The sequence below is a fragment of the Choloepus didactylus genome, chromosome 19, assembly GCF_015220235.1.
Source record: "Choloepus didactylus isolate mChoDid1 chromosome 19, mChoDid1.pri, whole genome shotgun sequence".
Taxonomy (NCBI): Eukaryota; Metazoa; Chordata; class Mammalia; order Pilosa; family Megalonychidae; genus Choloepus; species Choloepus didactylus.
In genome coordinates, this window is record NC_051325.1 from 12661731 (window position 1) to 12686184 (window position 24454).

General features: G+C 51.7%; 1 protein-coding gene across 1 annotated transcript; it reads left to right on the forward strand.

The window, feature by feature from the left end:
- The first annotated feature begins 20872 nt into the window (after positions 1-20872).
- NKX2-2 (NK2 homeobox 2) lies at positions 20873-23512 on the forward strand. Its single transcript, XM_037812330.1, has 2 exons — positions 20873-21182; positions 22072-23512. Exons 1-2 carry the CDS (start codon positions 20924-20926, stop codon positions 22632-22634), a joined length of 822 nt encoding a protein of 273 aa, XP_037668258.1. The 5' UTR covers positions 20873-20923; the 3' UTR covers positions 22635-23512.
- The last annotated feature ends 942 nt before the right edge of the window (positions 23513-24454 follow it).

The window sequence follows — 24454 nt, forward strand, 5'->3', positions numbered from 1 at the left end:
CCTGGCATTGTCACTCCCTTTATCTCTTGGCATTTTTTCCTGGTGCCTCCTATCCAGCCTGATTTCAAATAAGCCCCCTGCTTTATACTCCCTGATTTCAAATTAACCCCCTCTCCCTCTGGCTCTTCACTGTTTCCCACGTCAAATTCAAGAGAGTGGCGCCCACCTTCTCAGATCCCCTTACTGTGCTCCAGCCCCACTTTCTGCTCCTTTCCCCAGTGTCACCTCCACTCCCATTTTCCCATGGTCCAGAGACCCCCCAAGACTGGCAAAAAGACCTCTCCTCACCTGAGCTTAAGTGGGGTGGAACCTCTGCCCATCACTCCTCCCCTTTCCCGGGAACTCAAATAAATGAGTTTGAAAGGGCATCTTACTATCTCTTATCCAATTGACAAAAATATGGTAGGACTGGTGGTGGCTGGGCCAGTACCAGGAGGTACAAAAAGTGGAAAAGGTTATTGTACACCATGGATGATTGTATGGTATGTAAATATATTTCAATAAAACTGAATTTAATTTTTTTAAAAAGTGGATAGCAACTACTTTCTTCTCCTGCACATCTAAAAATTTTTTTTAATTAGGGAAGTTGGAGATTTATTCAGAAAATCATACAGTGAATACAGAGTTCCCGTATTATTCACTTGCCATTATGAACACCTTGCATTAGTGTAATACATTTGTCACAATTGATAAAAATATACAGATTATAATTATTATATCATTATAATTGTACTATAGTCTACGTTTTACATTTGGGCTCACTGTTTGTGTTGTACAGTCCTAAAGCGGGGATTTTGAAATTTTTTATTCTGGCAACATATACACAACCTAAAATTTTCCCCTTTTGCTCATATTCAAATATATAATTCAGTGCTGTTGTGCTACCATCACCATCACCCATTACCAAAACTTTTCCATCACCCCTGATAGAAACTGTATAATTTAAGTATTAACTCCCCATTCCCTACACCCACCCTGCCCCCAGTAACCTATATTCTAGTTTCTGATTCTATGAATTTACTTGTTTGCCCAGCACACTATCTGAGCTGGTTTGAGAATGAATGAAGAGCACGAAAGAATGACAGAAGTGGTTGTGAGAAGGAGGGGAGGGAGCTCTTTTCAAATGCTAAGAAGAGATGTTTGGAATCCTTGACAATGTAATTATTCATCTCTTTTCAGATGCACTTTCTCCAGGAGCTATGTTATTGACTGGCAGGTGGAAACCCACACAAATGCATTAAATTGGCAATATATATAGAAATGGTAAAGTAAGCCTTTTAACCCAGAAATTCTTCTTCTGGGAAACCATTCTAAGTAAATACTCTCTTTGGGCTCAAAGATTTGTACATTCAAGGATGTTTTGAATGTACTTATTACAGTGAAAATTTGGAATCAGGATTCAGTGGCAGGTTCAATAATTGGTGGGGTGTTGATTTTATGGAATATTATGCAGCCATTAAGAAAAAGGAAGGACAGAGCTATTTGCCTTGATATGCAAAGATCTTCATATCGAGTAAGATATGAAAAAGAGCAGACACAGAGCAATGCACACTATATGACCCCATTACTATATATATGATATTATATATGTGATTGTGTGGACATACATATATTACATGTGTGCCAATGTAGGTCCCAAGCTACTCCACATGGGGTTTTATGCAAATTAGAAAAGTCACCCTTCTTCGAGGCACTTTGTTTCCATTATTGGAAAAGTGTCATAATAAATAAATTTTTTAAAAAAAGCTAAACAGAATAATGCATTTTCCTTCCAAGACCATTTAGGAAGTGGTGTCCTAAATCACAATGTTAGTTGACTGGAACTGAACTAATCAGATCCCTGACTAACTTTTAACATGCCACCTCTCAGAGAAAGGAGACGACCCATCAATAGGAAGGGTAGGCTCATACCAGAGATGAAGAATCCATTTCACTCAGTCCAGGGAGAGAATTCAGGTTATTGCCTGATATTGGAACACAGTGCAACCATCCACACTGTTTTTGTCTTCCAAAACTGTACGATAAGTCCAGAAATTACAAGATGGTAAAATATTTTTTATAATGCTCAATTTATCTTAACTATTCTACCATCATTTGGGAAGAAAGTAGGCAAATACATCCCAGAAATACTTCCAGCAACAGATTGAAACAAAAAACTATTAGTCCTTAGTTAAATTTTAAGTGTCATTAACCATAACCTCCCCATTCCTTAAGCATTTACTATAATGCAAACTTTTACTCTTAAAATGGTATAGATGACAGGGAATAAAGTGAGCACTTGTTCCCAAACCCCACCAATCAGATGCACTATTGGTAAAATAAAGACAACATTTTTAAAAAGCTGTGATCATTTCATAAAGTATTTGGTGTTGATGGACTTCACAGCACCTTCCCTTAAGAAAAACAATAAGCTAAGCAGGTCTTACAGACTTGTAACTCATAAACAATCAAGCAGGACATTCTCTTTTTTTTATCCCCTCCCCCTCCCTTAAGTTCCACATTTAGGCCAGCTGGGACTCTCCAGCCATCATTTTCCAAATCAGTATTTATTAACCACCCTGGAGGAAAAGGCCATGGGAACCCGCTTCAATATTTATCAGCCTTTACTGTTGGAACACCTTGCTCTCCTCCACATCTTCATGCCACCCCCGAACAAACAACCTTTTACTCTGACCTCACCAGAGATGGAGAGCAGAAGCCCCACTCTCTTCCTGATGATGGCCTTTTATATAATACTTGCAAACTGTTGAAAGTCTCCGTTTTTCCCCAGGAAAGAAATGCCTCCCATATTAAAGGGAACATGGGCACGTTTTAAGTTTTCTGAGTATCCTCAAAAGCACAAGAAAGGATGAATAATCCACCCCGATCCTTCATGACACAATTAATGAAGCGCCTGTCACGTCGGGCTCGAATGAATAGTACTATATGTTCACCTGGACAAATAGTCCCTGCAAATCCCAAGAACGTCTTGCATATGCATCCCCTTGGGAATCCATCAATATGGATGCTGACTTTACGAAGTGAGTCACCATCTACAAAGCCTCTGTTTTCCCCTCTAGGCTGCCCTAAGTAAACACTTCTGTGATTCTAAGTGTGGAGCTTCCAGGAGGCAGCAAATCTCATTTACTCCTCAAACATAGGAATCAACGGTTCTCACCATGAGGAGCTGAAGGGGAAGGGAAAGATCTGCATCACAACTTTCCAGTGAAAACCTTAGCCCTCCACCTACAGGACCTTCTGGGGCTGCAGACCTGGGCCAGGAGAAAAGGTGTGTTCTCCATCTGGCTACTCACGACTCCATGGCGCTGACAATGAGGTGGTATTTCCCCCAGGATGGAAACACGTGCTGGGGAGAACAAACAAACCACTGAATGCTATCTGGAACAGCTCCATCTGCTGGTTCCCAGATAATGTTACAGATCTGACAGGTGGTCATCGATCATATTGATCCAATAATAAACAGCGCATTGTAATAGAAGTTTTGTCGTTTTTCTTCTCAATTCATCCAGAACTGCTCCTGCCCCAGACACCAGCCAGCATGCAAAAACAGCAACTGGGGATGCAAAAATAGAGAATGAGGATTGCTTTGGAAGGCAATCTAGCTAAACAGAGAACTGTCCAGAAAAAAAGGATAAGACAAAGGAACGTTGTGGCCATTTCTGTCCCCCTTTGTGGCATTAGACAACAGATATTCCTATTCTGAGCCTTGGATTTTCCTCCCCCAGGTGATTCTTGTTAAGAGGATTACAGTAATGAAGCAATCCTTGGCATGCGGTGAGCTCCTGAAAGTCATGAGTCATATAAAGACCCAGGCGTCATTCACTAGATGTTATCCTTAGGACCTGAAATCTCCCATTAATTCAGTGAGAATTAGGTGTCTATCAGAAACACACAGTTAGATGCTGCAATATAAAGAAGCAAAAGGGGTTGGGGGGAAAGATGTGAAATAGCGAGAGTGGGCAGAGTTAAATATGCAAAGCTCACAGCAGTTTGATCACCAGGAAAAACAGTCCTAGGTGACTCTCCTGGTTTTCCCAAGCTATGTCATACATATATGTCCATTTTCCTAATGGGATCCCTGTTGGAAATGATTATTTGCATCCACTTAAAAGTCATTTTCCTCAAACGCCAAATGCTCACCATCAAACCACTCACCCAAACCCAAGGCAGATTCAGACTAAGCTTTGGCATCGCTGAAGGATGGCTTGGCGGCTTGGGTCATCCATGATCATCATCACCCCCTCCCTAAACTTGTTCCAGGTAAACATACAGTCTAAGTAATAAAAAATGAGTAAGATTTTTCATTGATTGAATAATTGTAGAAGAAACAAGACTATACTTGCTCCTTTTCTTCTGTGAAAGGTATTATGGCCATATCCTTCCAGAAGTGAAATCCTCACCATGAAGAAAGTCCCTATGCAAACGAGTTTAAACCTTAAACCCAAAAAGATTTATAAATTCTTTGAAAGATGGTCTTTAAACTCACAAGAGAAAAAAAGGAAACTTTTTTCCTCATTGCAAAGTTCTTTATCAAATTCACTTCCATGATACTTCCCATTGAAATTGAAAACTGTCAAAGAATCACTGAGATTTATGATTAGTTGTTTCTTTCCCCAACAGCAACATCAGCATCAGCTAAAATTTGACAACCATAATCTAGATGACAATTTTGTGAGTAGGTTCGAATGTAATTTGTTCTTCCTCTGCTACTGTAATTTCCCTGGCCTTATCATTTACTTTATTGTGATATCAGCCATGATACCTTTATTTCCTGAAAGATCACCCAAACAGCTAAATTCACCAGGGTCAGATAAATACTAACTTCTCCAAGAAAACCCTAGAGGGCTTGAAAGCAAACTTGTAATTCAGTTGATGGATTGCCCATTACCTAAGAAAGCTGCTTGGGATGGGGAATCTTCTATCTTCATTCTCCTGTTCTTAACATGTTGACACAAATACAGAATAATTAGAGGAAATGCCAATTCACTTACTTGCAATGTCTTTCTCAGTGTACTTTCTATACTGCATTTAGGTCAGATGCCTGTTAGGAAAATCTAGCTAGCTGTCTCTTCTCTGTGTTGGACAAGTCCAAGCAATATGCCATCTCTTGGCATGTCCTTTCCTTAGCAGGGGAGTCATAAACCCCAAGAGAGTGGGGCACTGACTATGACTCATGCAGTGGGGTAGATAAGGAGTTAACCTCCGGGGAACCCACTGTGATAAGAGTCAACCACCCCACCCACTGGGCTGTCTTGAGTCTGGACACAGGATTCAATTCAACCCAGTCTTACTCCCATCTAGCACTTTCCTGTCCATAAGAGAAATACATCAGAGAAATGCATCTTGAGAGACAAGACCCCCTAACATTTAAAATGCAATACTTCCCTAAACCACCATAATTGGAAAGTAACATGATTTTCCCACTTCAAAATTCCTGGGCTGCCTTCTGTGTCCTTTTACCAGAGGCAGTAAAACAACCCATGAATTTAGTCATTTATGTAGTCCAGACAGCCAGCAGCCGAGCCAGTGTCCCTCACTGCCACCAATAGAATGGGCCATCAATCAAAGAGAAAGAAAACACAAGCAGGGGAAAACAGAATTAAGAGAAAAGGGAATGGAGGAGAAAAACCAAGAAAGTACTCTTCGGCATGAGGAAACACTCTCAGAAGTTATTCCAACTGTCCCTGAGTGGCAATTTCATGGCGCCATTTTTGTTCTGTCATCAGCACAGCACTTCTTCGCACCAAGACTAATTCAAATAGCTAGTTGGCTATGATGGCCAAGTACACGTGTCCCAGGGTCAGGAAGACTTGGAATCCCAACTCTGCTGTAACCAGAGCAGATACTAATGATGGTAATTGTTGCTAAATGATGTTGTGGAGCAGTCACAACGTGCCAAGCACCACCAGCCTCTGGGCTGTACTTATATTATCTCATTGAATCTTCCAGTGGTGCTAAGAATAGGTCCTGAGTCCCATTCTCCACAGGAGGAAAATGCACTTCAAACAGGCTAAGTTACTTGTCCAAGATCATGAGAAGGAGGAAAGATTCAGACCCATGCACTCTGACTTCAGACTGAGTGCAGCCTCCTTAAACATCAGCTTCCTGACCTGTAAAATAAAGATAACAGTTGGTGTCCCCGCTCCCCTAGGGTTATTGTGGGCATTAAATGAAGAACTATGCTTAAACAACTTTAGCACAGCCTGGTGCATATAAAGTGTCCAATAAAGCATGTGCTATCAGAATCTAATCTCATATATCAGCCAGAAGTTAAGAGGAATCTATTCAAAATGAACTGGAATGATAGTTGATTCATATTTCATAGTTCTCATCATTCTCTTCCAATTAGCCTGATAGAACAATTTGCACTGTTCTTGAAATCTAATACCACTATTTCCTTCTATTGGAAAGAAGGAAATCATATGGTATTAAAAATGTTGGTGGGCCTCTTAATTCATTTAGATAATCGAAACAGAAATAAACAGGAACAATATTCCACTGTTATAAGCCATACTGCATGTCCACGACTGCTTTAGGATGGTTAAAGGCTTAGGGATCTAGTGCATTCAGCCTCAAGAGACTTCATTTTGCTTTCTGTGGTGGCTTAGAGCTATGGACCCCAGAAAAACGTGTTCTTAACCTTAATCCATTCCTGAGGATATCAATCCATTATAAATAGGACCTCTGATGAGTTTACTTCTGTTAAGGTGTGACCCAACTGAATCAAGATGGGTCTTAAATCTGTTACTGAAGGCATTATAGGGAAGGCTAAGAAGACAGAAGCTGGAGGGAGCAGTCGGAAGCTGGAAGTCAACAGAACCTGGAAGAAGACACTTCAATGTGCATTGTCATGTGACAGAAAAGCCAAGAACCAAGGATTACTGGCAGCCAGCCCCACAATACCATAGTCTTTAGGGAGAAAGCATCGTCTTGATAATGCCTTGATTTGGGACTTCTCCTAGCCTCAAAATCATGAGCCAATAAATTCCTGTTGTTTAAACCAATCCATTGCATGGTATTTGCTTTAGCAACCAGGAAACTAGAACAACTCCCAAACCCAAAACAAGTTTCTTGTGAATGGCATTATCTTGACCACATGTGTTTGTCCTGTAGGAAGGGCACCTAACATCCAATTCCAAAGTCTGGATTATAATGAGGCATATTTACCAGGACTACCCAGTAAGAGTCCAGGCCAATGCTGTGAAACAGCCTGTAGCTACTATGAACACAAACACTCCTGGATCCTGGGGCAGAATTTCCCAAATCAGGTACTAGGGGGGTTCTGAGAAGAGAGAGCAGAGCAACATGGAGATCTAGTGGAACCCAAAATGGTGCAACCTCAACTATGGCATTTAGTGGGCCAACCTAATGTGACAAAGTCATTCCAGGGTTTGTTTGTTTGCTTGTCTTATCTTGTTTTAATGGTGTGATACTTGAGATACATTCAGTATTCTGATTGTTTTAAATATGTACCACATTTGATCTCCCTAGGCCTATGAAATAAGAGCTTTTTTGGGGTTGATGATGAACCATTCATCATTGGTCTGAAACGTACACAGAAGTCTTTCATGACAACCTGGGTTACTGAGGACACCAATTCTGCAAGTACATGGGCTCCCACAACTTTCTGATTATTTTCTACACCTGATTTTCCCCTCAGCACTTTCCAATGCATTGTGGTGTTCATGGCATCACAACTGAACTGAGTCAAGATTTACTAGGGCTAAGGAATTGCTATCCAAATACAGCAGACAGAATGTAACCATAAATTAAATCTGAAGGGGATAAACCAGTCCTACAATGCAAAGGAATGGAATTTTGTAGGAGTAGGGAGTGTCCATTTTGTGGCTGCATTAAATTACCAGTATCTTGGCATCTAACTACCACTCTCCACCAAAACCAAGACTCCTGGAGAAATGGCAGACTCCAGATCTGGGTACTTGGAAAACTTGGAATGTCCAGCTGGCCAGAAAGCAAGGAGACACTTAGACGAATGGGGTCTCTCAAAAGGACATGGAAGTCAGATTGAAGGGATTCCCCCATGGTCAAATCTTGGACAATTTGAGCATCAAAAGAATGGTGTTAATTACAACTTATTAAAAATTTCTAATTCCACGAATCTATGCTGGGGGGCTGAGGGAAAGGAAGCTCTCCTTTCCAGACAAATGGCAGCATATACATGAAGAAGGAACGGTAGGATTCAGGCAATGGATGCTAAAATCACCGGATAAAAAGATGTTGGGGAACATAAAATTTACACTGTGCCAAAGAATATTGAGACAATGCCAAAGTATCACCCCACAGGTTACTTAATAATCATTAATTCACAAAGGGGCTTCCTGGGGCTCAACACTCTAACCAGTCACACTTGGCTTCACTAATAGAGGAACATCATCTCCTCCATTGTCACCTGTGACATTCCTATCACAGAAGTGTAGCATGAATCTAATCACCGACTCTAGATCTTGTGTCTGGGTTACGGCTATGCAGGGGGTAGAGGAGCAAGGACAATCCAGAATGTGGGGTATTCAACAAATGGCCTGGGTTCTTCAAAAAAGTCAGTGTCAGAAACAAAGGAAGGTGGAGGGGGGAAGGAGGAAGATATGGAAGGAGGGACGGAGGGAGGGAAGGAGGAAGGCAAGGAGAACTGTTTTAAATTAAAAGAAAGCAAGGTACCTAGGTCCTGATCTGAAACTCTATAAAAGTTTCACTCAGCTTATTTTTCAGAAACTTAAATCCTCCAGAGTGTTCCTATGCCTGATAAGTCCCAAAACACAGAGGCAATAGCTTCTTCAAGAACATCAACCAGTTGCATCCCACTTCCCAATAATGCCGACATCCCTTTTCAACATGAACAAGTTAGGGTGGTCCCTGCCTAGACATCCCTGAAGATAGGGACAGTGATTAAACAAAAGGAAGGGGTAGCAACAGACAAGATAGGATTTAACAAAGGATTATGCATACTGAATCTTTATTTAAATATATATATGTGTATGTATTTTAGATGCTAGGGTATTGTATCTCTATAAGGAACCATTGTATAACTCTTTTAGATAAAATTCAATTATATTCTAGCTCGGTTCAAAACTGTCTAAACCTTTTATTTGATTGACTGTTTGTTCACTGGTAAGTGCTGCTCCCATTAAGAATTACAAGCAGGTCAGCCAAAGGCCTGGGGCAGACAGTCTTACTGGGGCACTGAAGGCTGCCCCATCCCTTTGGGATGTCCGAAGATGTCGGTCATTCTCTAGAAGACCTGAGACCCTCTCCCTCCCAATGAGAAACCACACGAGCCCCTTCTGTAGCCAAACCCTTTGAGGGCTTTTGTGGAGGAAGGTTTTTCCAGTGAGAAAAGTCTACGAATTTTAGCCCAGAAGTAGGACAGGAACATCTCTGAGGTTGTAATAGACCAAAAGATTACGAAACAGTTTTTGGGTGCTTATATGTATCGAGTTTAGTACCTGATTGCTAGAGAAGCCCAAAGAGAGGGCATGTGAGTTGGGTCTAAGTAATTGTATCATTTAAATCTTGCTCCCCACTGCATCTCCCTTGTAATGGATTTTGATAATGAATTAAATAGTCAATGCACTAGTCCATTTTCTGTTTTTAAATGGGGTTTTCTAAATAGGGAAGGATCTGAAAGCTGACTTGATGTAGTCTTTGCTTTGTGTCTCAACAGTTTTCCATCTTGATGACCACCACACATTCTCAGCTCCTTGCCTGCATCTCAGTTCACTTGGTAGCAGGTATCACTGACAGGGGCAGAGGAAAAACGAAACATGAGGCACTCTACAGGGCACTTGCGAGTCAGAGAAACACATTTCCATGAGGACTAAAACTGTGAAAGTTCATCTTCAAATTCCCCTGTCTAATTTAGGATATGAACCAATATTTTCACGCAAAGAAGCAATTCACCAGTGATCCCCTTCCTTACCCTTTGAGTGATGTAAGCCCAAAATATATACTCTAAGTTTCATTTTAAACCATAAATATTGAAATCCAAGAAAAAGTGTGAGACGCAACAATGGTTTTCCAAGATCAACAAATCCTATGGGCCTGAGGGTTGCCCCAGATTTTTCTGCAGTAACTAAAGATTTCTTGGAGTCCACCCCAAGGCCCAACCGAGCAAACCTGGAGAAGCACTGTGTGTGCTCAGTACTTAAGAATGAGAGGTTCCTTTCATGACTTTTTTGCACCTGTTGAATGGTTTCCCCTCCCCACCCCCACCTCACATTCCCTCTCCCTTCCTTCCCACCCTCTTCCAACAGCATTATTTTCCCACCCTTAACAGCCACCTAAGGACAGTTATCCAGTGAACACAGACCCAAGATAACTTGTAATAGTGAAGTCAAATGCTTATGTTTTTCCCTGTGGTAGGGCAACATTTTTCATCTCTCATTTTCCCTGGCCAGATGGAAGATGTCATTCAGGGAACCCCAGGTGTTTTGAAGATGGAAAGGAAGGTAGGGGGCCTGGCTCAGTGCTTATTAACTACAGAGAGAATTTGGTTCACTTCAAGAAATAGTAAAATAATGGCACGGGAGAGACAATGACTCGTAATGAATTCGTGTGAGTAAAGTGTGAGATGACCGGTTTGAGGACATACAGCATTGTCTTCATTCCCAAGGCTGCCTTCGAGAGGAAAAAATGAAACAATTGTTTCCTATTACCACTCAGCTTTCATCTTCCGCTCCTGAAGCACACAGGCCGCTCCATTTCATTGTGCAATGTCAGGGTTGCCTCTGCCCTTAGAGACCCAGCTTTCATTTTATGTAAATAAAGTGAGTGACATGTGACACGGGGAGTCCACCTGAATTAGGAATAATCTCAGGTGCTCCCTCTGCCAGGTGAACTCCTCCACTTCCTCACACACACCCCCAATTCCCTCCCTCAAGGGCCAGGGTCCCCCACCCTCATCCCACCAACCAGAGGGTGGGGCATCTTGGGCTTTCAAATGTCCCCTTTCTTGAGTCAGACCAAAGAAAGTCCCAAGGAAAGTAACAACCACCTGGAAAATAAAACAGCCTCCCAGTCCCTGTGACAAGGGTTAAGCAAGAGCCAAGGAAACAGAACGGCTACAGGAGTAAACCCCAGGCCTGCCTTTAACCCTGGACAGGTGGCACCTTGGCACCAGTGCAGGGCATGCTAAAATTACTTTCTTCCTGGGCTGCAGAAGGCTGATTCCCTTTCCCAGAAGGACCGACACCCCTCAATCTGGAGAGGAGTGTGCGGGAGGAGGAGCCTGCGGCTGAGGGTGACAGGGCTGCGACTTCCAACGAAGTCGTGCTATCGGCCTTGGATCAAGTGTAAACGCGGTTTCACACATAAATAACGTGCCACATCTGGCCCTTTGGTTTTATGGCGTCTTAGCGACCGAGCAATTTATAGCTGGTGACCTTGTTAACCAGCAGCCGGGGCGCTGGGGACGGAAGAGGAGCGAGGGAGAGGAGAGCCTGGGGTCCCAGATCTGCAGCTCAGAGGGGCGCTTTGCGGGGAGAGGGGCCCGTCTACCCATTTACGGGGAAGGCACCGAGGCAGAGTGGACCCCTACCCCCACCCCCCAGCCAGCCGGCCATGTGGCAGCTGAAAGAACCATCGAAGCCCGAGTGTGTTTGCGCTCATACCCAATTTATTACCGCTGAACATATGGCCAATATTTTGACTCACGTCAGTCGGGCAAGGAAAACAAACAGAGCGCGCGCGGCGCGGGGGAGCAGCCCCCTCCGCTGCGGCTGCACCGGGCCCTGGCCCGGAGCGGGCGGGTGGGGCCACCGGCCGAGAGCCGGGAGGGAGCGCTCCGAGCCGCGCCGCGCCAGAGCCAGAGGCCAACGCCCGCCACCCCGCAGTCCGCCCGTGGCTTAGGAGAAAGAGAGGCCGGGGAAGCTGCGCCCCCGCCGAGCCCCGGGATCCTGCGGCGCCGCCGCGCTCCAGGTGAGCCACCCGCTCCCGCGCGGATCCGGGGACACTTGGGGAGCGCGGGGAGCCAGAGCTGAGTCTGGGAGGCGCCACCGAGCCCTGAGCGGGAATGGGCCGGCCGGGGTCCACCTCCCCTCTCCTCTTATCCCCGCCCCCTCGCGGGTCTTTGCAGCCGCTGTGCACGTCCTCGCGCCGGGCCGGGGGAGAGGGGTCCCTGGGCCCCGCATCCGCGAAGCAGGCCTAGAGCGCCGGCCGGCTCTGGGTTGCTCCCCGCGCCCCGCCCTCTGAGGCTCCCACTCCACTCCATCCCCCGGCTGCGCGTCCGGAAGCAGCAGGTGGGCAAGCGCCGGGCGTCTAAAGTCCTCCCCGACGACGCGGATTCTCCGGGGCTGCGGCTGCGGTGGGGAGGGACCGCGGAGCCGCCCAGCCCGGCGCGCCCGCCGCTAGGAAAAGTTTTACCTGCGGCCAAGGCCAGGTGCTCCGGCCGCCACGCACTCTCCGCGGCGGCCGGGGAAAGGGGGACCGCCCGGGGCTAGGCAGGTGCAGGAGCCGGGATGGGGGGAGCCGGACAGGAGGGAGGGGCTGGCGCCCCGCCTCCCCAGCCCGCCGACCCGAAGCGCCGCGGCTGGGCAAGCCCCGCCCGGAGGGCGCACGACGGGGGAGGGGCGCGGCAGAGGGGGGTCCGGGCCCCGGGAGGACTAGATAAAGACGCGCCTCGAAATGCGGCGGGGCTGTCGCTGCAGCGCCGGAGAGAGGGAGGCGGAGCGGGCGCGCCGAGCGCCTCGCCAGCTCCCTCCTCACTGCCTGGCGCCGAAGGCTCCTCGGCCGCCCGGGCCGCGGCGAGGAAGGGCCGCCTCTGCACCCACCTCCGCCTGTAAGTCTCCCATGCGTGCCGGAGGAGGGCCGGGGACTGGGGGGCGATGCCCAGGGAGAAGTCCCGGAGCTAATTAGGAGATGGCTCCTAGTGGAGAAGGGGGGGTGGGGAGCTGTCCTCAAGAAGAGCTGGGACCTGGGCGGGGGGAGGGGGGGGAAGCAAGCGGCGAGAATCTCAGGCTGGCGGGACAAGGAGTTGGGGGGCAGACTAGAGCAGTCCTCGGGGGCTCTGGGGAGGCGAGGGGAGCCTGGAGTTTGAGGGGCGAATGTTGCCCGGGCGGCGCCCGGCACCGGACAGTTCTCGTTTGCGTCAGTAGAGACCGCCAGAGGATCAGAAATGAACGGAGATGCGGCCTGCTGGGGTCCCGGCCTCCGAGGGGCGCCGGGGCGCCCGCTTCGCTCCACCCCCCACCCCCAACTGCGAAAAGGCCCTTTGGCGCGCCGCTTGCACCTTCTCGACTTTGATGGCTTTGGGGGATGGAATCATGGGGGCAAGTTTTTGGGGTCCCCAGGCCCAGTCCCCAGCTTTGAGAGGTACGGGGATGATTCCCCCAAGAACTCCCCCTCGGTGCCCTTTCCTGGTTCCAGGCCCCAGCCCAGACGGAGAGCTTCCCGCGCCTGCGATGACTATTTTTTCACACCAGCCTGCCCGGCCCAGCTTCAAGTGCCGACTGCAAACCCGTTAGGGGAGGTCGCTTGGTTTTAGAAGTCTTGTGGTAATAGTTCTGTCACGTGTTAAGAAGTAAATTCAGATAAGAAAGTGCTTTCAGCGTCCTGTTTCCTTGAGAAACCCAAATCTCCCGTATTGAAATCGTGCTTATCAGGGGGAAGGTCGTGCTTGGCTGGAAGAAAGTTCCTGAAGGCAAGTCTGACGACGCGTAATCTCATTGTAACATATTTAATCATTAGAGCAGTGCGAACGAATAAAGCAAAGAGGTTAGCCCGAGGGGAGGTGGCTTTCGGTTCGCCAATAAACCGATGATAATGGATTGGCTGGGACAGGCACGTCTAGCCCGAGGGGGGCTTAAAACTGCGTTTTTTTAAAGAAAATGCTGGAGGGAAACCGGTTCCATTTTGTAGCGCGCCGCGAGCCGCATTTCGTGTTCAATTTAACATCCATGAAAGTTAAACGGCTTTTCTCGCCTTTTATTTTATTGGATGCATTTTCAAAGATCTCATTAAAGTGCATTTATCAAAGTCCTAACAATATGCCCGCGGGGTCTTAGGCCCCACACAATAAGGCTGATTAATAGACAGAGAAATCCTAATTTCTGTTACAATTTAGGTCCTTGGGAGATATTTGCCCTTTTTTTGTTGCTGTTTTTAAGGAAGATAATTGGGATTGTGATGTATATTTCGCCTTGGAAAAAGAATGGGGGGTGTGTGGCTCATTCAAATACCTGGGTCCTGCACCCACAGTTAATTGGAGGGGGTGAGATCTGCAGGCTCTGGTGCCAACCTCAGTGGTCTCCTTGGCGTCTAACGGTCCCTGCCTCTGGAGGAAACGGGACTGGGAGAGGGAGCTTTTCCTAGAAACAGAATCAGAGCAATCTTCGACCTGGACAAACTCCTAATTGCCTAAGATTTTCTTGGTGATTTGGGGAGGATAGTCTATCCGGGAGGCCCCCATTCATTCTTACCCTCCTGGGGTAATTTGAAGAATTAAGACCACAATATTGACCAAAATGGGGGGATAAAACCTCACCTTAGGCTTCAGCCCAAAGGGGACTGAGATTTCCTTTCCCCCACTTTCTGATTCATCGGTCCAATGGCTCTGAGCCTCTCCTGCAGAAATCTGCCCCTGTCAGGGCCTGGCCTCCGAGGGAGTTGCACCCCGACACAGGTTTTGGGCCTCCCCCCACTCACTCTTCGCCAGCGGCCCGCAGGGACCTCCGGTGACCCCGCAGTCCTCCTTCCCGGGGGCAGAAGGAGACGCCAGTTGGCGCGCGGACGGCCCCGAGACGCGCCTGACTTTCGGTTTTCCGGTTACGAAAGGTCCCCGTGTGCGGTGGTGCGCCCGGATCAAGCTCCGCGACTTCCTCCGCTGGGGACGCCGGAGCCGATACCCCCTGTTCCGGACGGTCCTTGCTCCCCCACCTTCCGTCGAAGCCGCCATCGCGGCGGGTTTGGAGATGTGCGTCTCTAAAGTGAGAGTCTTTATCGTCACGCTCAGGACCCAGACTGGACGACATTTTCCTTCTGCATTGATTTCGACTGCGTGCCACGCTCGGATCTCCCAACCCGAGACAAAATAAACCTTCCCCTGCGACGAAACCTTTGTGTCGGCGCCGCTAATCCTCCGGGAGCAGGAAGGTAGCACGCGCTTTGTTTCGGGAGTGAATGAAGAGGAACGCCTGCACCTTGGCGCTAACCAGACAATAAACTAATCCACTCGAAGGTTGTTATCTGAGATGGGAGCTCAGCCCCACATACTGTACCGGGGAAGGGGTTTATTTCCAACCCCTTTTCGTTCCTTTAAAAAAGAGAGAGAGAGAGAAAAAAAAAAAGAAATGAAGTCAAACAAATCAGTGCTTCCAAATAAAGGGGAAAGGCCTTTTATTATTAATGATTGGAAGCGCTTTGGTGATGGGGGCGCAGCTTTTGGGCTCAAGGCCACGCCCACCTTTACAGCCCCCAAGGTGCGCGCTCCCCACCCCACCCTCGCCCCCATCCAGGACTTATTCTGCTCTGAATTCCCCTGCAGAGTTCACCTACCCAGAAAGCTTTCGCTAGCCTGAAATGGGAAGGATGTTAGCAGAGCGTCTCCCAAGTGGCTCTCCAAACTTGTAATAGAGATGGGGGGGGGTGCGTGGATGCCGTCGGAAGATGCCCACTTCATCCGCAGGAACACACTGAGCCAGTGGTGGAGGCCTCGCCTCATTTTCCAAAAGTATCTTCCTTTCTTGGCTTGTTTGCTACTGTTGAGAGCTCGTCGCTCCCCCGATAGGGGGCGTGAAGCCCGGGTGTAGGGAAGTGAGACGCTGGGAACGCAGAGAGCACCAGGGCCGCCCCCATGCCCCAGAGCGCAGAAAAAGGCTCTCATGTTTGAGCTACCTGGGAAAGTAAACAGGTAAACACTGGGCCTCCTTGGAGGGCCACTTGTCCTGGAGTGGGGCCACTTAGTCTGTGTACATTCGCCTCCCCTCCTGCACCTCGCCGCGATTGTTCAGCTCCGCCGTCGCCCCCTCGGACCGCCGGCGCCGAGCTTCCACACGTCCCGGATCCCAGAGCAGCAGAGGCGAGCTGAGCGCCCGAGAAGCCTCCCAGTGGGGGCTCCTCTCTAGCCTCCAAGGAGAGCAGTTCTCTTCCTCCCCTCCCCCAATTCCCTTGGGGACTGCAACTCTCTGCGCCCCTCCTTGTAGCTGAAGGTAGAAGCATGAGTACAGATTAAAACGATTTGTAAGGGACCTCAAACGCTGAGAATAAAGACCAGGGGCAGGGGCACCAGCCGCTCAGGTGAACCAGCAGGGGTGCATGGGAGGTCGGACCACCAAAGAGTCGCCAAGCACGCTAGGCCCAGAACGTCCAACCCTGGTCCCAACTTTGTCTCCCAAGTTTGTAGGGGAACGAGAAGCAGGGCAGAGCTCTCAAGAGCTCGCCACCGGCAGCTGAGCCCAAAGTCCACCCCTCTCGTGCTCCAGTGAACCAGTAGGGGCCTTCAGCTTCTCCTGGCTGCAGAAGGAATCTGGAAAGATTTAAGAAAAAATCCCTAGTGGGGAATGGGCAGTGTGGGGAAGGGTAGAGAGACTGCAAGTTGAGCTGGAACTGATGCAGGCCGACACTGATGTTTCAGGACATGCAATGGGGACATTAGTAGAGGACTCTGGGGAGAGGGCAAGGCGGCGGGCCTTGGGCCTTCTCTGCACCCTGGGTGTTCAGGGGCGCGGAACAACTTCCCGGACTAGAAAAGGCCAGGCTCTAGCGCTCTCGGCAAGGCCTCTTGGGTAGCTCTCAGGGTGCAAGCACCTTTTAATTTGTATGGAAAAGGTGTTTTTGGCATCTGGCCCCCTCGGCTATTCCGGCCGCAAGCCGGGCGCTCGCAGTCCGGGAGAGGCTGAAGCGTGCTCTTGGGCACCACGCTTGTCCCCGCCTGACCGCCAGCTGGGCCCGCGCGGCCTCCCAGCGTCCGCAGGACGCTCCTGGGGGACTTGCATTTTATGATCTTCCTCTAACAAGCCCAGTTTCTCCCCTTCAATTACGGACCTCCCAGCGGACTCCCTGAGCCTTTTCAATTGCAAATGTCAGCGCTTTGGAAGCGGACGCTGGAACCACAGGGAAGACGAAGCGATGGGGAAAATGGAGTCGCGAGGTCCCGGGAGAGAGACGCCGAGCGCCGCGGATCCGGGCGCAGAGCGCGGCGGGGGAGGCAAGGCCTAGGCGCTCTCCAGCTCCCTCCGTCCCTGCCCGGCCGCCCCAAGGCCGGGTAGAAGGAAAAACGCGAGCACAGACCCGGCTGAGGGAGGAGGAGGGGGTGGAGGTCCAGGCGGTGGCCTAGGCGGGCAGGGGAAGAGTGGCGCCAGCAGGTGCTCCTGGAAGGGGAAGGGCTTCGGCCGGTTGAGGCCAGGGAGGGGCGGCGGACAGGTGCCGAGGCTAGCTCGGCCTCTGTGAACTGGGCTGGGGGCCTCCTCCTCACTGCGCCCTTGTCAGCAACCCCTACCCCCTATGATAAATTCCCAGGAGCCTGGATTCCCGTAGGAAAACAATTGCCTCTCAGGTGCTCTGCGCACCTTGCAGACTCCCAAGGGTGAGGGGAGGGGACATGCTCAGGGGCTGCAGCGCCGATTAGATCCTGAAAAGAAAGGCCCACTATGCTGGGGGGAGGGGGTGGAAGTTGGGACTAAATGGAACTGGATGATTCCAAGCTAGGAAAACGTGCAGGTTCGTGGAAGGCATCTAGGGAGCGGCCCCCTCCGCCAAAGATGGCTCTGGGATATGGGAAGAGGGTGAGTTCTTGCCAGAAGAACCGGTTTCCATCCTACCCAAGAATTGGCCCAACCAGGCTCCATTCCGGCCTCAGTCCCCATCCCTGTCCCCAAGAACCAACCCCCCCCCCACACACACACACACACTGGGATAAGAGAACGGACAAAAGAAGTGTCTCTGCTGCAATACTTGGATCGAGGAACTTTTTCTCGCCAGTTATTTATTTAGCAGCTGAGTAACAATGGCCCTAACAGGCTTCCCCCACCCCCTCCCCATATCCAAACTCTGTGCCTCCCCGACTCCTGGAGAACAAACTTCCCTCCTCCGACAGGGCAGGGCAGCGAGCTCCCACGTGAAAAGGGGAGGGAGCGGCACCGGAGAGGGAGACTGAGAAAGACAGAGGCTGGAAAGAGAGCAAAAGAAAGAAAGAAAAGCACGAAAAGTGATGGGTTCGAGGAACACGATTCAAACCCGTTTCTAATTCTTGCAGGGAAACGGGGAAAGGAGGGGGAGAAAACAGAAAAGAAAAAGGAGGAGAAAGAGAGGAATCGGGGAGCGTCGACATGAAGGAGTTTCCTTAATATTGTGGACGGATTCAGAAATGAATGAAGAGATAGTCCATTGAAAAGGGTTGAATGCCATGACAACTAGGAACAACCTTAGATTTATTCCAAACAGTTAGGACACATTGAAAGAGAGCGTCAATCATGTATTATTTCGCCACTGAAATAAATGCAAAAACCGAGCCGGGACAAAGGCTTCCAACGGGAGCGGGACATTTGTCTACATTTCGCTCATTGTCCGCAGCTTAGCAATCGGTTTGTATTTGTGTTTGCCCGGGTCCGACCACCCAGGACGCGCCGCCGAGGGGCTCGCTCTAACCTGGGCCATTGTCACCCACATCACATACTGGGGGCGAGGCAGGGAGGGCTGCAGAAAGCCGCCAAGCGGCTTGGGGAGCGGCGCCCTCGCCGGGCACTGGCAACCAGGGGGCGGCGGGGGCGCGCCGGTGGCCACAGCTGCGCACCAGGAGGACGTTGCGCTCCGATCGGCTCTCGCAGAGGCGGCCCTGGGTGGTGGGTAATGGGGGGGATGAGGAGGGTAGGCGAGACTCAGACCCCCATAGGGGCCTTCTCTGCCTCTTCCGCCCTCACGCAAAGCATCTCCTTGACTCTCCTTTGGGGTGACTGAGCATCAGGTGGCAGGGCTTCCACCCCTCCAAAAAAAATTAGAACTGGAAGAAGGTGGAGAGGGGTGTTGGAGAAGTGCGTCGTGGACTTTTCCTCCTCAGCGCCGAGAAGGAGGTTCCATCCCGGGAAAGTTCAGTTTCCAGGGTGGCGAGAGTCTGGGAACGTTAACACAAACCTAAGGCAGGCGGGGGTCCTGGAGTACCTCCCCGGAACGCGCTCCTGGGGCGCCCAAAAGGAAACGATATGAAAGGCCTCGCTTGGGAGAGGAAAACTCTGGAGAGGGCGCAGCACAATCCGCCCTCCCTGCGATTCTCCCCTTCCCCGAGGCTTTAGGGGTCTTCACCCGGGCCGGAGACACTTAGCCCTGGCCCCTCCCCCACAACTCCCCCCTTCCCCTTCCAGCCGCTCCACAACCTGCTCGGAGGCTGGAGAGGAAGGGGGCCCGGGAGGGAGGCATAATAGAGGGCAGGGAGGGCGCAGAGCGGTCTGCCTTTCCCTCCTGCCAGCCCAGAGCCGGCCCTAGCCCCAGAACGCGGCCCGGGGAACCCAGAGGCGGAGGGGCCGGGCTCCGAACCCGGCGCAAGTTAGAGGCGGCCGCCCACTCCGCGCATCCCGGGGCCGCCGGCAAAGCTGAAAGTGAACTGCGCGTCCTCTTGGGCAGCAGAGAAATGGCGGGGGGGGGGGGGGGAGGTGCGGAATGAGGGGAAATAAATGAGTCTTTAGCAAATAAAGGGAGGCGGAGGGGGCGGGTGGGAGGCGGGAGGGCGCTGGGTGGCGGTGGCTCGGGCCGGCCCCGAGCCTACCCTCTCCCGGGTTTCGGGCTCTTTTCGGCGTTAACTAGAATCAATTACTTGCCTTGTCATTTCTAGTACTCATCCTTAAGCCTCAACCAAAATATTGACCTAGGAGGCTTACAGAAGTTGGGCCCTTGCCATTTGAACCGGATCTTGTTTGGGGAACCCTGAGCGATGGGCAGGAGAGATTTCCGCGGCTCAGCCTTCGCCCCCTCCCCCTTTTCCAAAAGCTCCACAAATCGCCGATTTCCCGGCTTGCTGGGGGCGGGGGCGGAGGGGGAGGGGGTTAGGAACCCGTGAATGTTAAAGAGGATTTTTTTCTCCTTCCCCTCCTCCTAGTTTCTGTTTTGTTCCATCACCCCCCCCACCCCGCATTTTTTTTTTTTTTTAAGATGCAATTTGTTAAAATGGCCCTTTCAAGTGTGCGGACTCGCGAGCGACAGCGGTGGTCCTTTGTATGTAAATACTGGGTTAAAAAAAAAAAGGCTCGCCCAGTCTTTGCAATTAATTGACACGTTACACCTCTCATCTTGCTGTAGAGGGCCGTTGGCTGGGAGCGCAGAGCTCCCCAAAACCCACAATTTCACATCTGCAAATACTGTCTTCATCCACTTGACTTCAAGACCTGCCCACACGTGGCCAACCTTTGCGTTTTAATGTCTCCCCCCCCCTTTTTTTTGTCCACCCTTCTCTCGCTCCCTCCCTCGCTCCCCCTCCCTCCCTCTCTCCTTCCCTCCCTCCCTCTCTTTCTCCCCCTCTCCCCCCAGGTTCGTGAGTGGAGCCCAGCCTTATATGGACTGATCGCTCGGGCAATGGCCCATTTTTTCCTCGCCACCAGCCGCCACTGCGCGCCGAGCGGTCGCCGGAGCCCGAGCTAACGCCGCCTTGGCACCCCTCCTGGAGTTACAAACTACTGCCCGGCCCGCGGCGCCCAGCGCGCAGGCCTCGGGGCGCCTCCGTCCATTTCCGCGTGGTTTCCGAGAAGATAGAGGCTCGGGGGTGGGCGGGCTATTTTCCCTCCCCTTCCCCACGGTTTGGTTGGTATCTTTTTTTCTTTTTTCTTTTTTAAATAATAATTATCCCAATAATTAAAGCCCGGCCCCCCTCCCCCCATCCTCCCCTCCCCGTCTCCCCCTCCCCCCGCCCCCGCCCGCCCGGGCTGGGGAGCGCCACGAATTGACCAAGTGAAGCTACAACTTTGCGGCATAAATTGTGGGGGGCCGAACCATGTCGCTGACCAACACAAAGACAGGCTTTTCGGTCAAGGACATCTTGGATCTGCCGGACACCAACGATGAGGAGGGCTCGGTGGCCGAAGGGCCGGAGGAGGAGAGCGAGGGGCCGGAGCCCGCCAAGAGGGCCGGGCCGCTGGGGCAGGGCGCCCTGGACGCGGTGCAGAGCCTGCCCTTGAAGAACCCCTTCTACGACAGCAGCGACAACCCGTACACGCGCTGGCTGGCCAGCGCCGAGGGCCTCCAGTACTCCCGTAAGTAGCGAAACTTCGCCGCCGCCGCCTGGGTTCCTGAGGCCTCGCCCGGGGCAGGATGCCGGGGAAGAAGGAGACAGGAGCCATTTAAGCCCGGGCCCCCTCTTCCCAGGACCCTAGAGAGGCTGTAACACTTTTTAGGATGCTCCGACTCTTTTCTCTTTGCCAGGCCCCCCTAGTCCTGGAAAAATACTTGATGTCGGATATTTTTTCAAGGCGAAGATTTGGATGGGGGTGAGGGGGAGGAGAAATGCTTCCCAAGGGTCGGTTACGGTGGCGAACCGGGTCTGATGGCTCCGGCGGGGAGCCTCCCTCCCCTGGCTCCGACTGCCCGAAGGGACTGGCCCGGCGCCCTGGAGCGAGTCAGCGAGCTCCCCATGCGGGCTTGGGCAAAGGATGGGAGAGGCTCCGGGTTGCCCGGGTATAAATAGCTTACCCTGCCCCCTGCGCTCTCATAGAGGACTCTTTGTGCGGCGCGGGGGGTGTCCGAAGAGCCCGAAAGCAAAAACGAAAGCCCCCAAAATCCTGCCCTAAATGGCCAAGCCGATCAATGCCGGGATTGTGGGGTTTTTCTTTTTAAAAATCTACCCACGTCTCTCCGGAGAGGAAAGCGCTTAAGGGGGCCGGAGCACTTAACCCGCGATGATCTTCACGCGCCACTCCCCCAAAATCCGTCCCCACACTGTGCGAACCCCTATAAACGCGAGACCCGAGCCCCTCCCCCATCGGCCGCTCCTCTTCTTTCCCCTGGGGGGACCGGGACGGCTTTGGCCAGGCGGGGGTCACGGTGAGGGCAGCGGGGGCGCACGGCGAAGGATCTGGGGCGCGCAGGCTCTGGCCCCGGTGGCGCGCGGCCTCCTGGCGCCTGACGCGCTTCTCTATCCCGCAGTGCACGGGCTGGCGGCCGGCGCCGCTCCCCAGGACTCGAGCACCAAGTCCCCAGAGCCCTCGGCCGACGAGTCGCCGGACAATGACAAGGAGACCCCGGGCGGCGGGGGTGACGCGGGCAAGAAGCGGAAGCGGCGGGTGCTTTTCTCCAAGGCGCAGACCTACGAGCTGGAGCGGCGCTTCCGGCAGCAGCGGTACCTGTCGGCGCCGGAGCGCGAGCACCTGGCCAGCCTCATCCGCCTCACGCCCACGCAGGTCAAGATCTGGTTCCAGAACCACCGTTACAAGATGAAGCGCGCCCGGGCCGAGAAAGGTATGGAGGTGACGCCCCTGCCCTCGCCCCGCCGGGTGGCCGTGCCCGTCTTGGTCAGGGACGGCAAGCCGTGCCACGCGCTCAAAGCCCAGGACCTGGCAGCCGCCACCTTCCAGGCCGGCATCCCCTTTTCGGCCTACAGCGCGCAGTCGCTGCAGCACATGCAGTACAACGCCCAGTACAGCTCGGCCAGCACCCCTCAGTACCCGACAGCACACCCCCTGGTCCAGGCCCAGCAGTGGACTTGGTGAGCGCCGGCTCCTCCGAGACTCGCGGCCCAGGCCCAAGGCCCCACTCCGGCGCGGCGGCGGTGGAGAGGAGAACTCGGTCCATATTGCGGTTATTATTATTATAATTATTATTACGGAGTCGAGTTGACTCTCGGTTGCGTTGGGGAGGCTCCGGGCGGTTGCCTGGATCCCCCTGGAGTGGCAGATTCCATCCGCCCGGCTCTGTCCCACCCAACTCTCCTTTTAAACCTTTGGAGGAGGCTGAACTATAAGCCGTGTTTACAGAATGTTTGCGCAGCTTCGATTCTTTGCTTCTCCCGGGGGCGGGGGGGGGGGCGATGGGGGGGCCCAACCCGTCCCAGCGTTACCGTCGTCACTTGAGAAAAAGACCAACGCCCTGCCCCTCGCTTTCGTGAATTTTGTAAAGTATGTTTGTGTGAGTAGCGATATTGTCAGTTGTCTTCTTCTAAAGCAAATGGAGAATACTTTAAAGATAGAAGATTTTCTCTCCCCACCCCTTTTTTTTTTAAATAAGAAAACGCTATTTATGGCCATGTAAACGTTCGGACAACTGGCAGCAGATTTCGGTTTTCGTTGTAAATATCGGTGGTGATTGTTGCCAAAATGACCTTCTGGACAGGCCTGTTCGCCCTCGGGGCCCAACTCCTTTGTGGTTTGTTTTGGTTTGGTTATGTTTGGGTTATTCCCACTTTACTTTCCTCCTTCCTTCCTTCCTTTTTTTTTTTTTTCTTTCAATTTTGTTCAGTGCAAACATTTCTCAAATGTGAAAAAAGAAAAATTGTGTAAGAGAGAAGCCCCTGCCCCCATCCTCCCGGGTCCTGAGTCCCGGAACTCAGCGGTTCGGTGCGGTTCCCCACGAGCGCCGGACGCTGGAAGCTTTCGATTTTTTTAAATAAGAATTTTAATAAAAATTCTGTGTTAAAAAAAAAAAAAAAAAAAAAAAAAGGTCGGTCCTCCCGTTTGTCTGACTTTTGTCGCCCTGTCCCGGGCCAGAGGCCTTCCTTCGGCAGGAACCGGGCGGGACTACATGCAGCTCTCCCCGCGCGGGTCGCAGGCCAGGGACGCCGGAGGGGCTCCCCGGGCGGACCTCATCCAGGTGCCCGGCGGGACCCAGCGCCTCGAAGCCAAGCCCGGGCGGAGGCAGGTGCGCTCCGGCTGCGGCCTGCGAGCTGTGGGCCCCAAGCCCGGGGTCGCTCACCCTCACCCGGTTGCTCTCTCTGGGCATGGCGAGCTGTCGGAACCCCGGGCGGCAGCGTCCCAGCTTGGGAAAGGAAAGTGACTTTGGGAAACGCCAAGGGGCGGAGAGAGCCCCCCTCGCTCGCCCAAATCTACGAGTGGCTCCTTCAGTCTGAGAAGCTGTTGAAGCCACTACACTCGATGACTTTCACTTTGTTGCGTTTGATTTACCTCGCGCTAAGAAGGTGGGGGTGGGGGTAGATGAGGTTGAGACTGGTCAGCTCTCTCCCTCTCCTCCCCACCCCTTTTCGAAATCGGCGGACGGGAGGCAGCCTAGGAGAGGGCTCGAGGCCTGGGGTTGGAGAGCGGCAGGGCGCCTGAGGCTCTGACTTTAAGTAGCGACTGGGGGACCTGGGTGCGGGTGCTGCGGGGACTGAGTCCTTCCCTGGGCTCTACGGCCCGGGGAACCCGGGAGCTGCAGCGGGATTCAGTGGCGTTTGCTTCAAACAGCGCCTTTCCCCCTCCCTTCCGCCCATCTCCGGGATTTCCAGGCCTCACTCTCCGCACTGGATCCAGCGCATCGTCCCCTCTCTGGATTTGGCAGCGCGCGGTCCCCCAGGCCTAGCCCCTGGGCTTGGCGCTAG

What these genes read in the sequence shown, in the direction of transcription:
- NKX2-2 (XM_037812330.1), top strand. Translation starts at nt 20,924, where the DNA reads ATGTCGCTGACCAACACAAAGACAGGCTTTTCGGTCAAGGACATCTTG. An exon ending in CGAGGGCCTCCAGTACTCCC is followed by an intron (nt 21,183 to 22,071) that starts GTAAGTAGCGAA and finishes TCTATCCCGCAG; the next exon opens with TGCACGGGCTGGCGGCCGGC.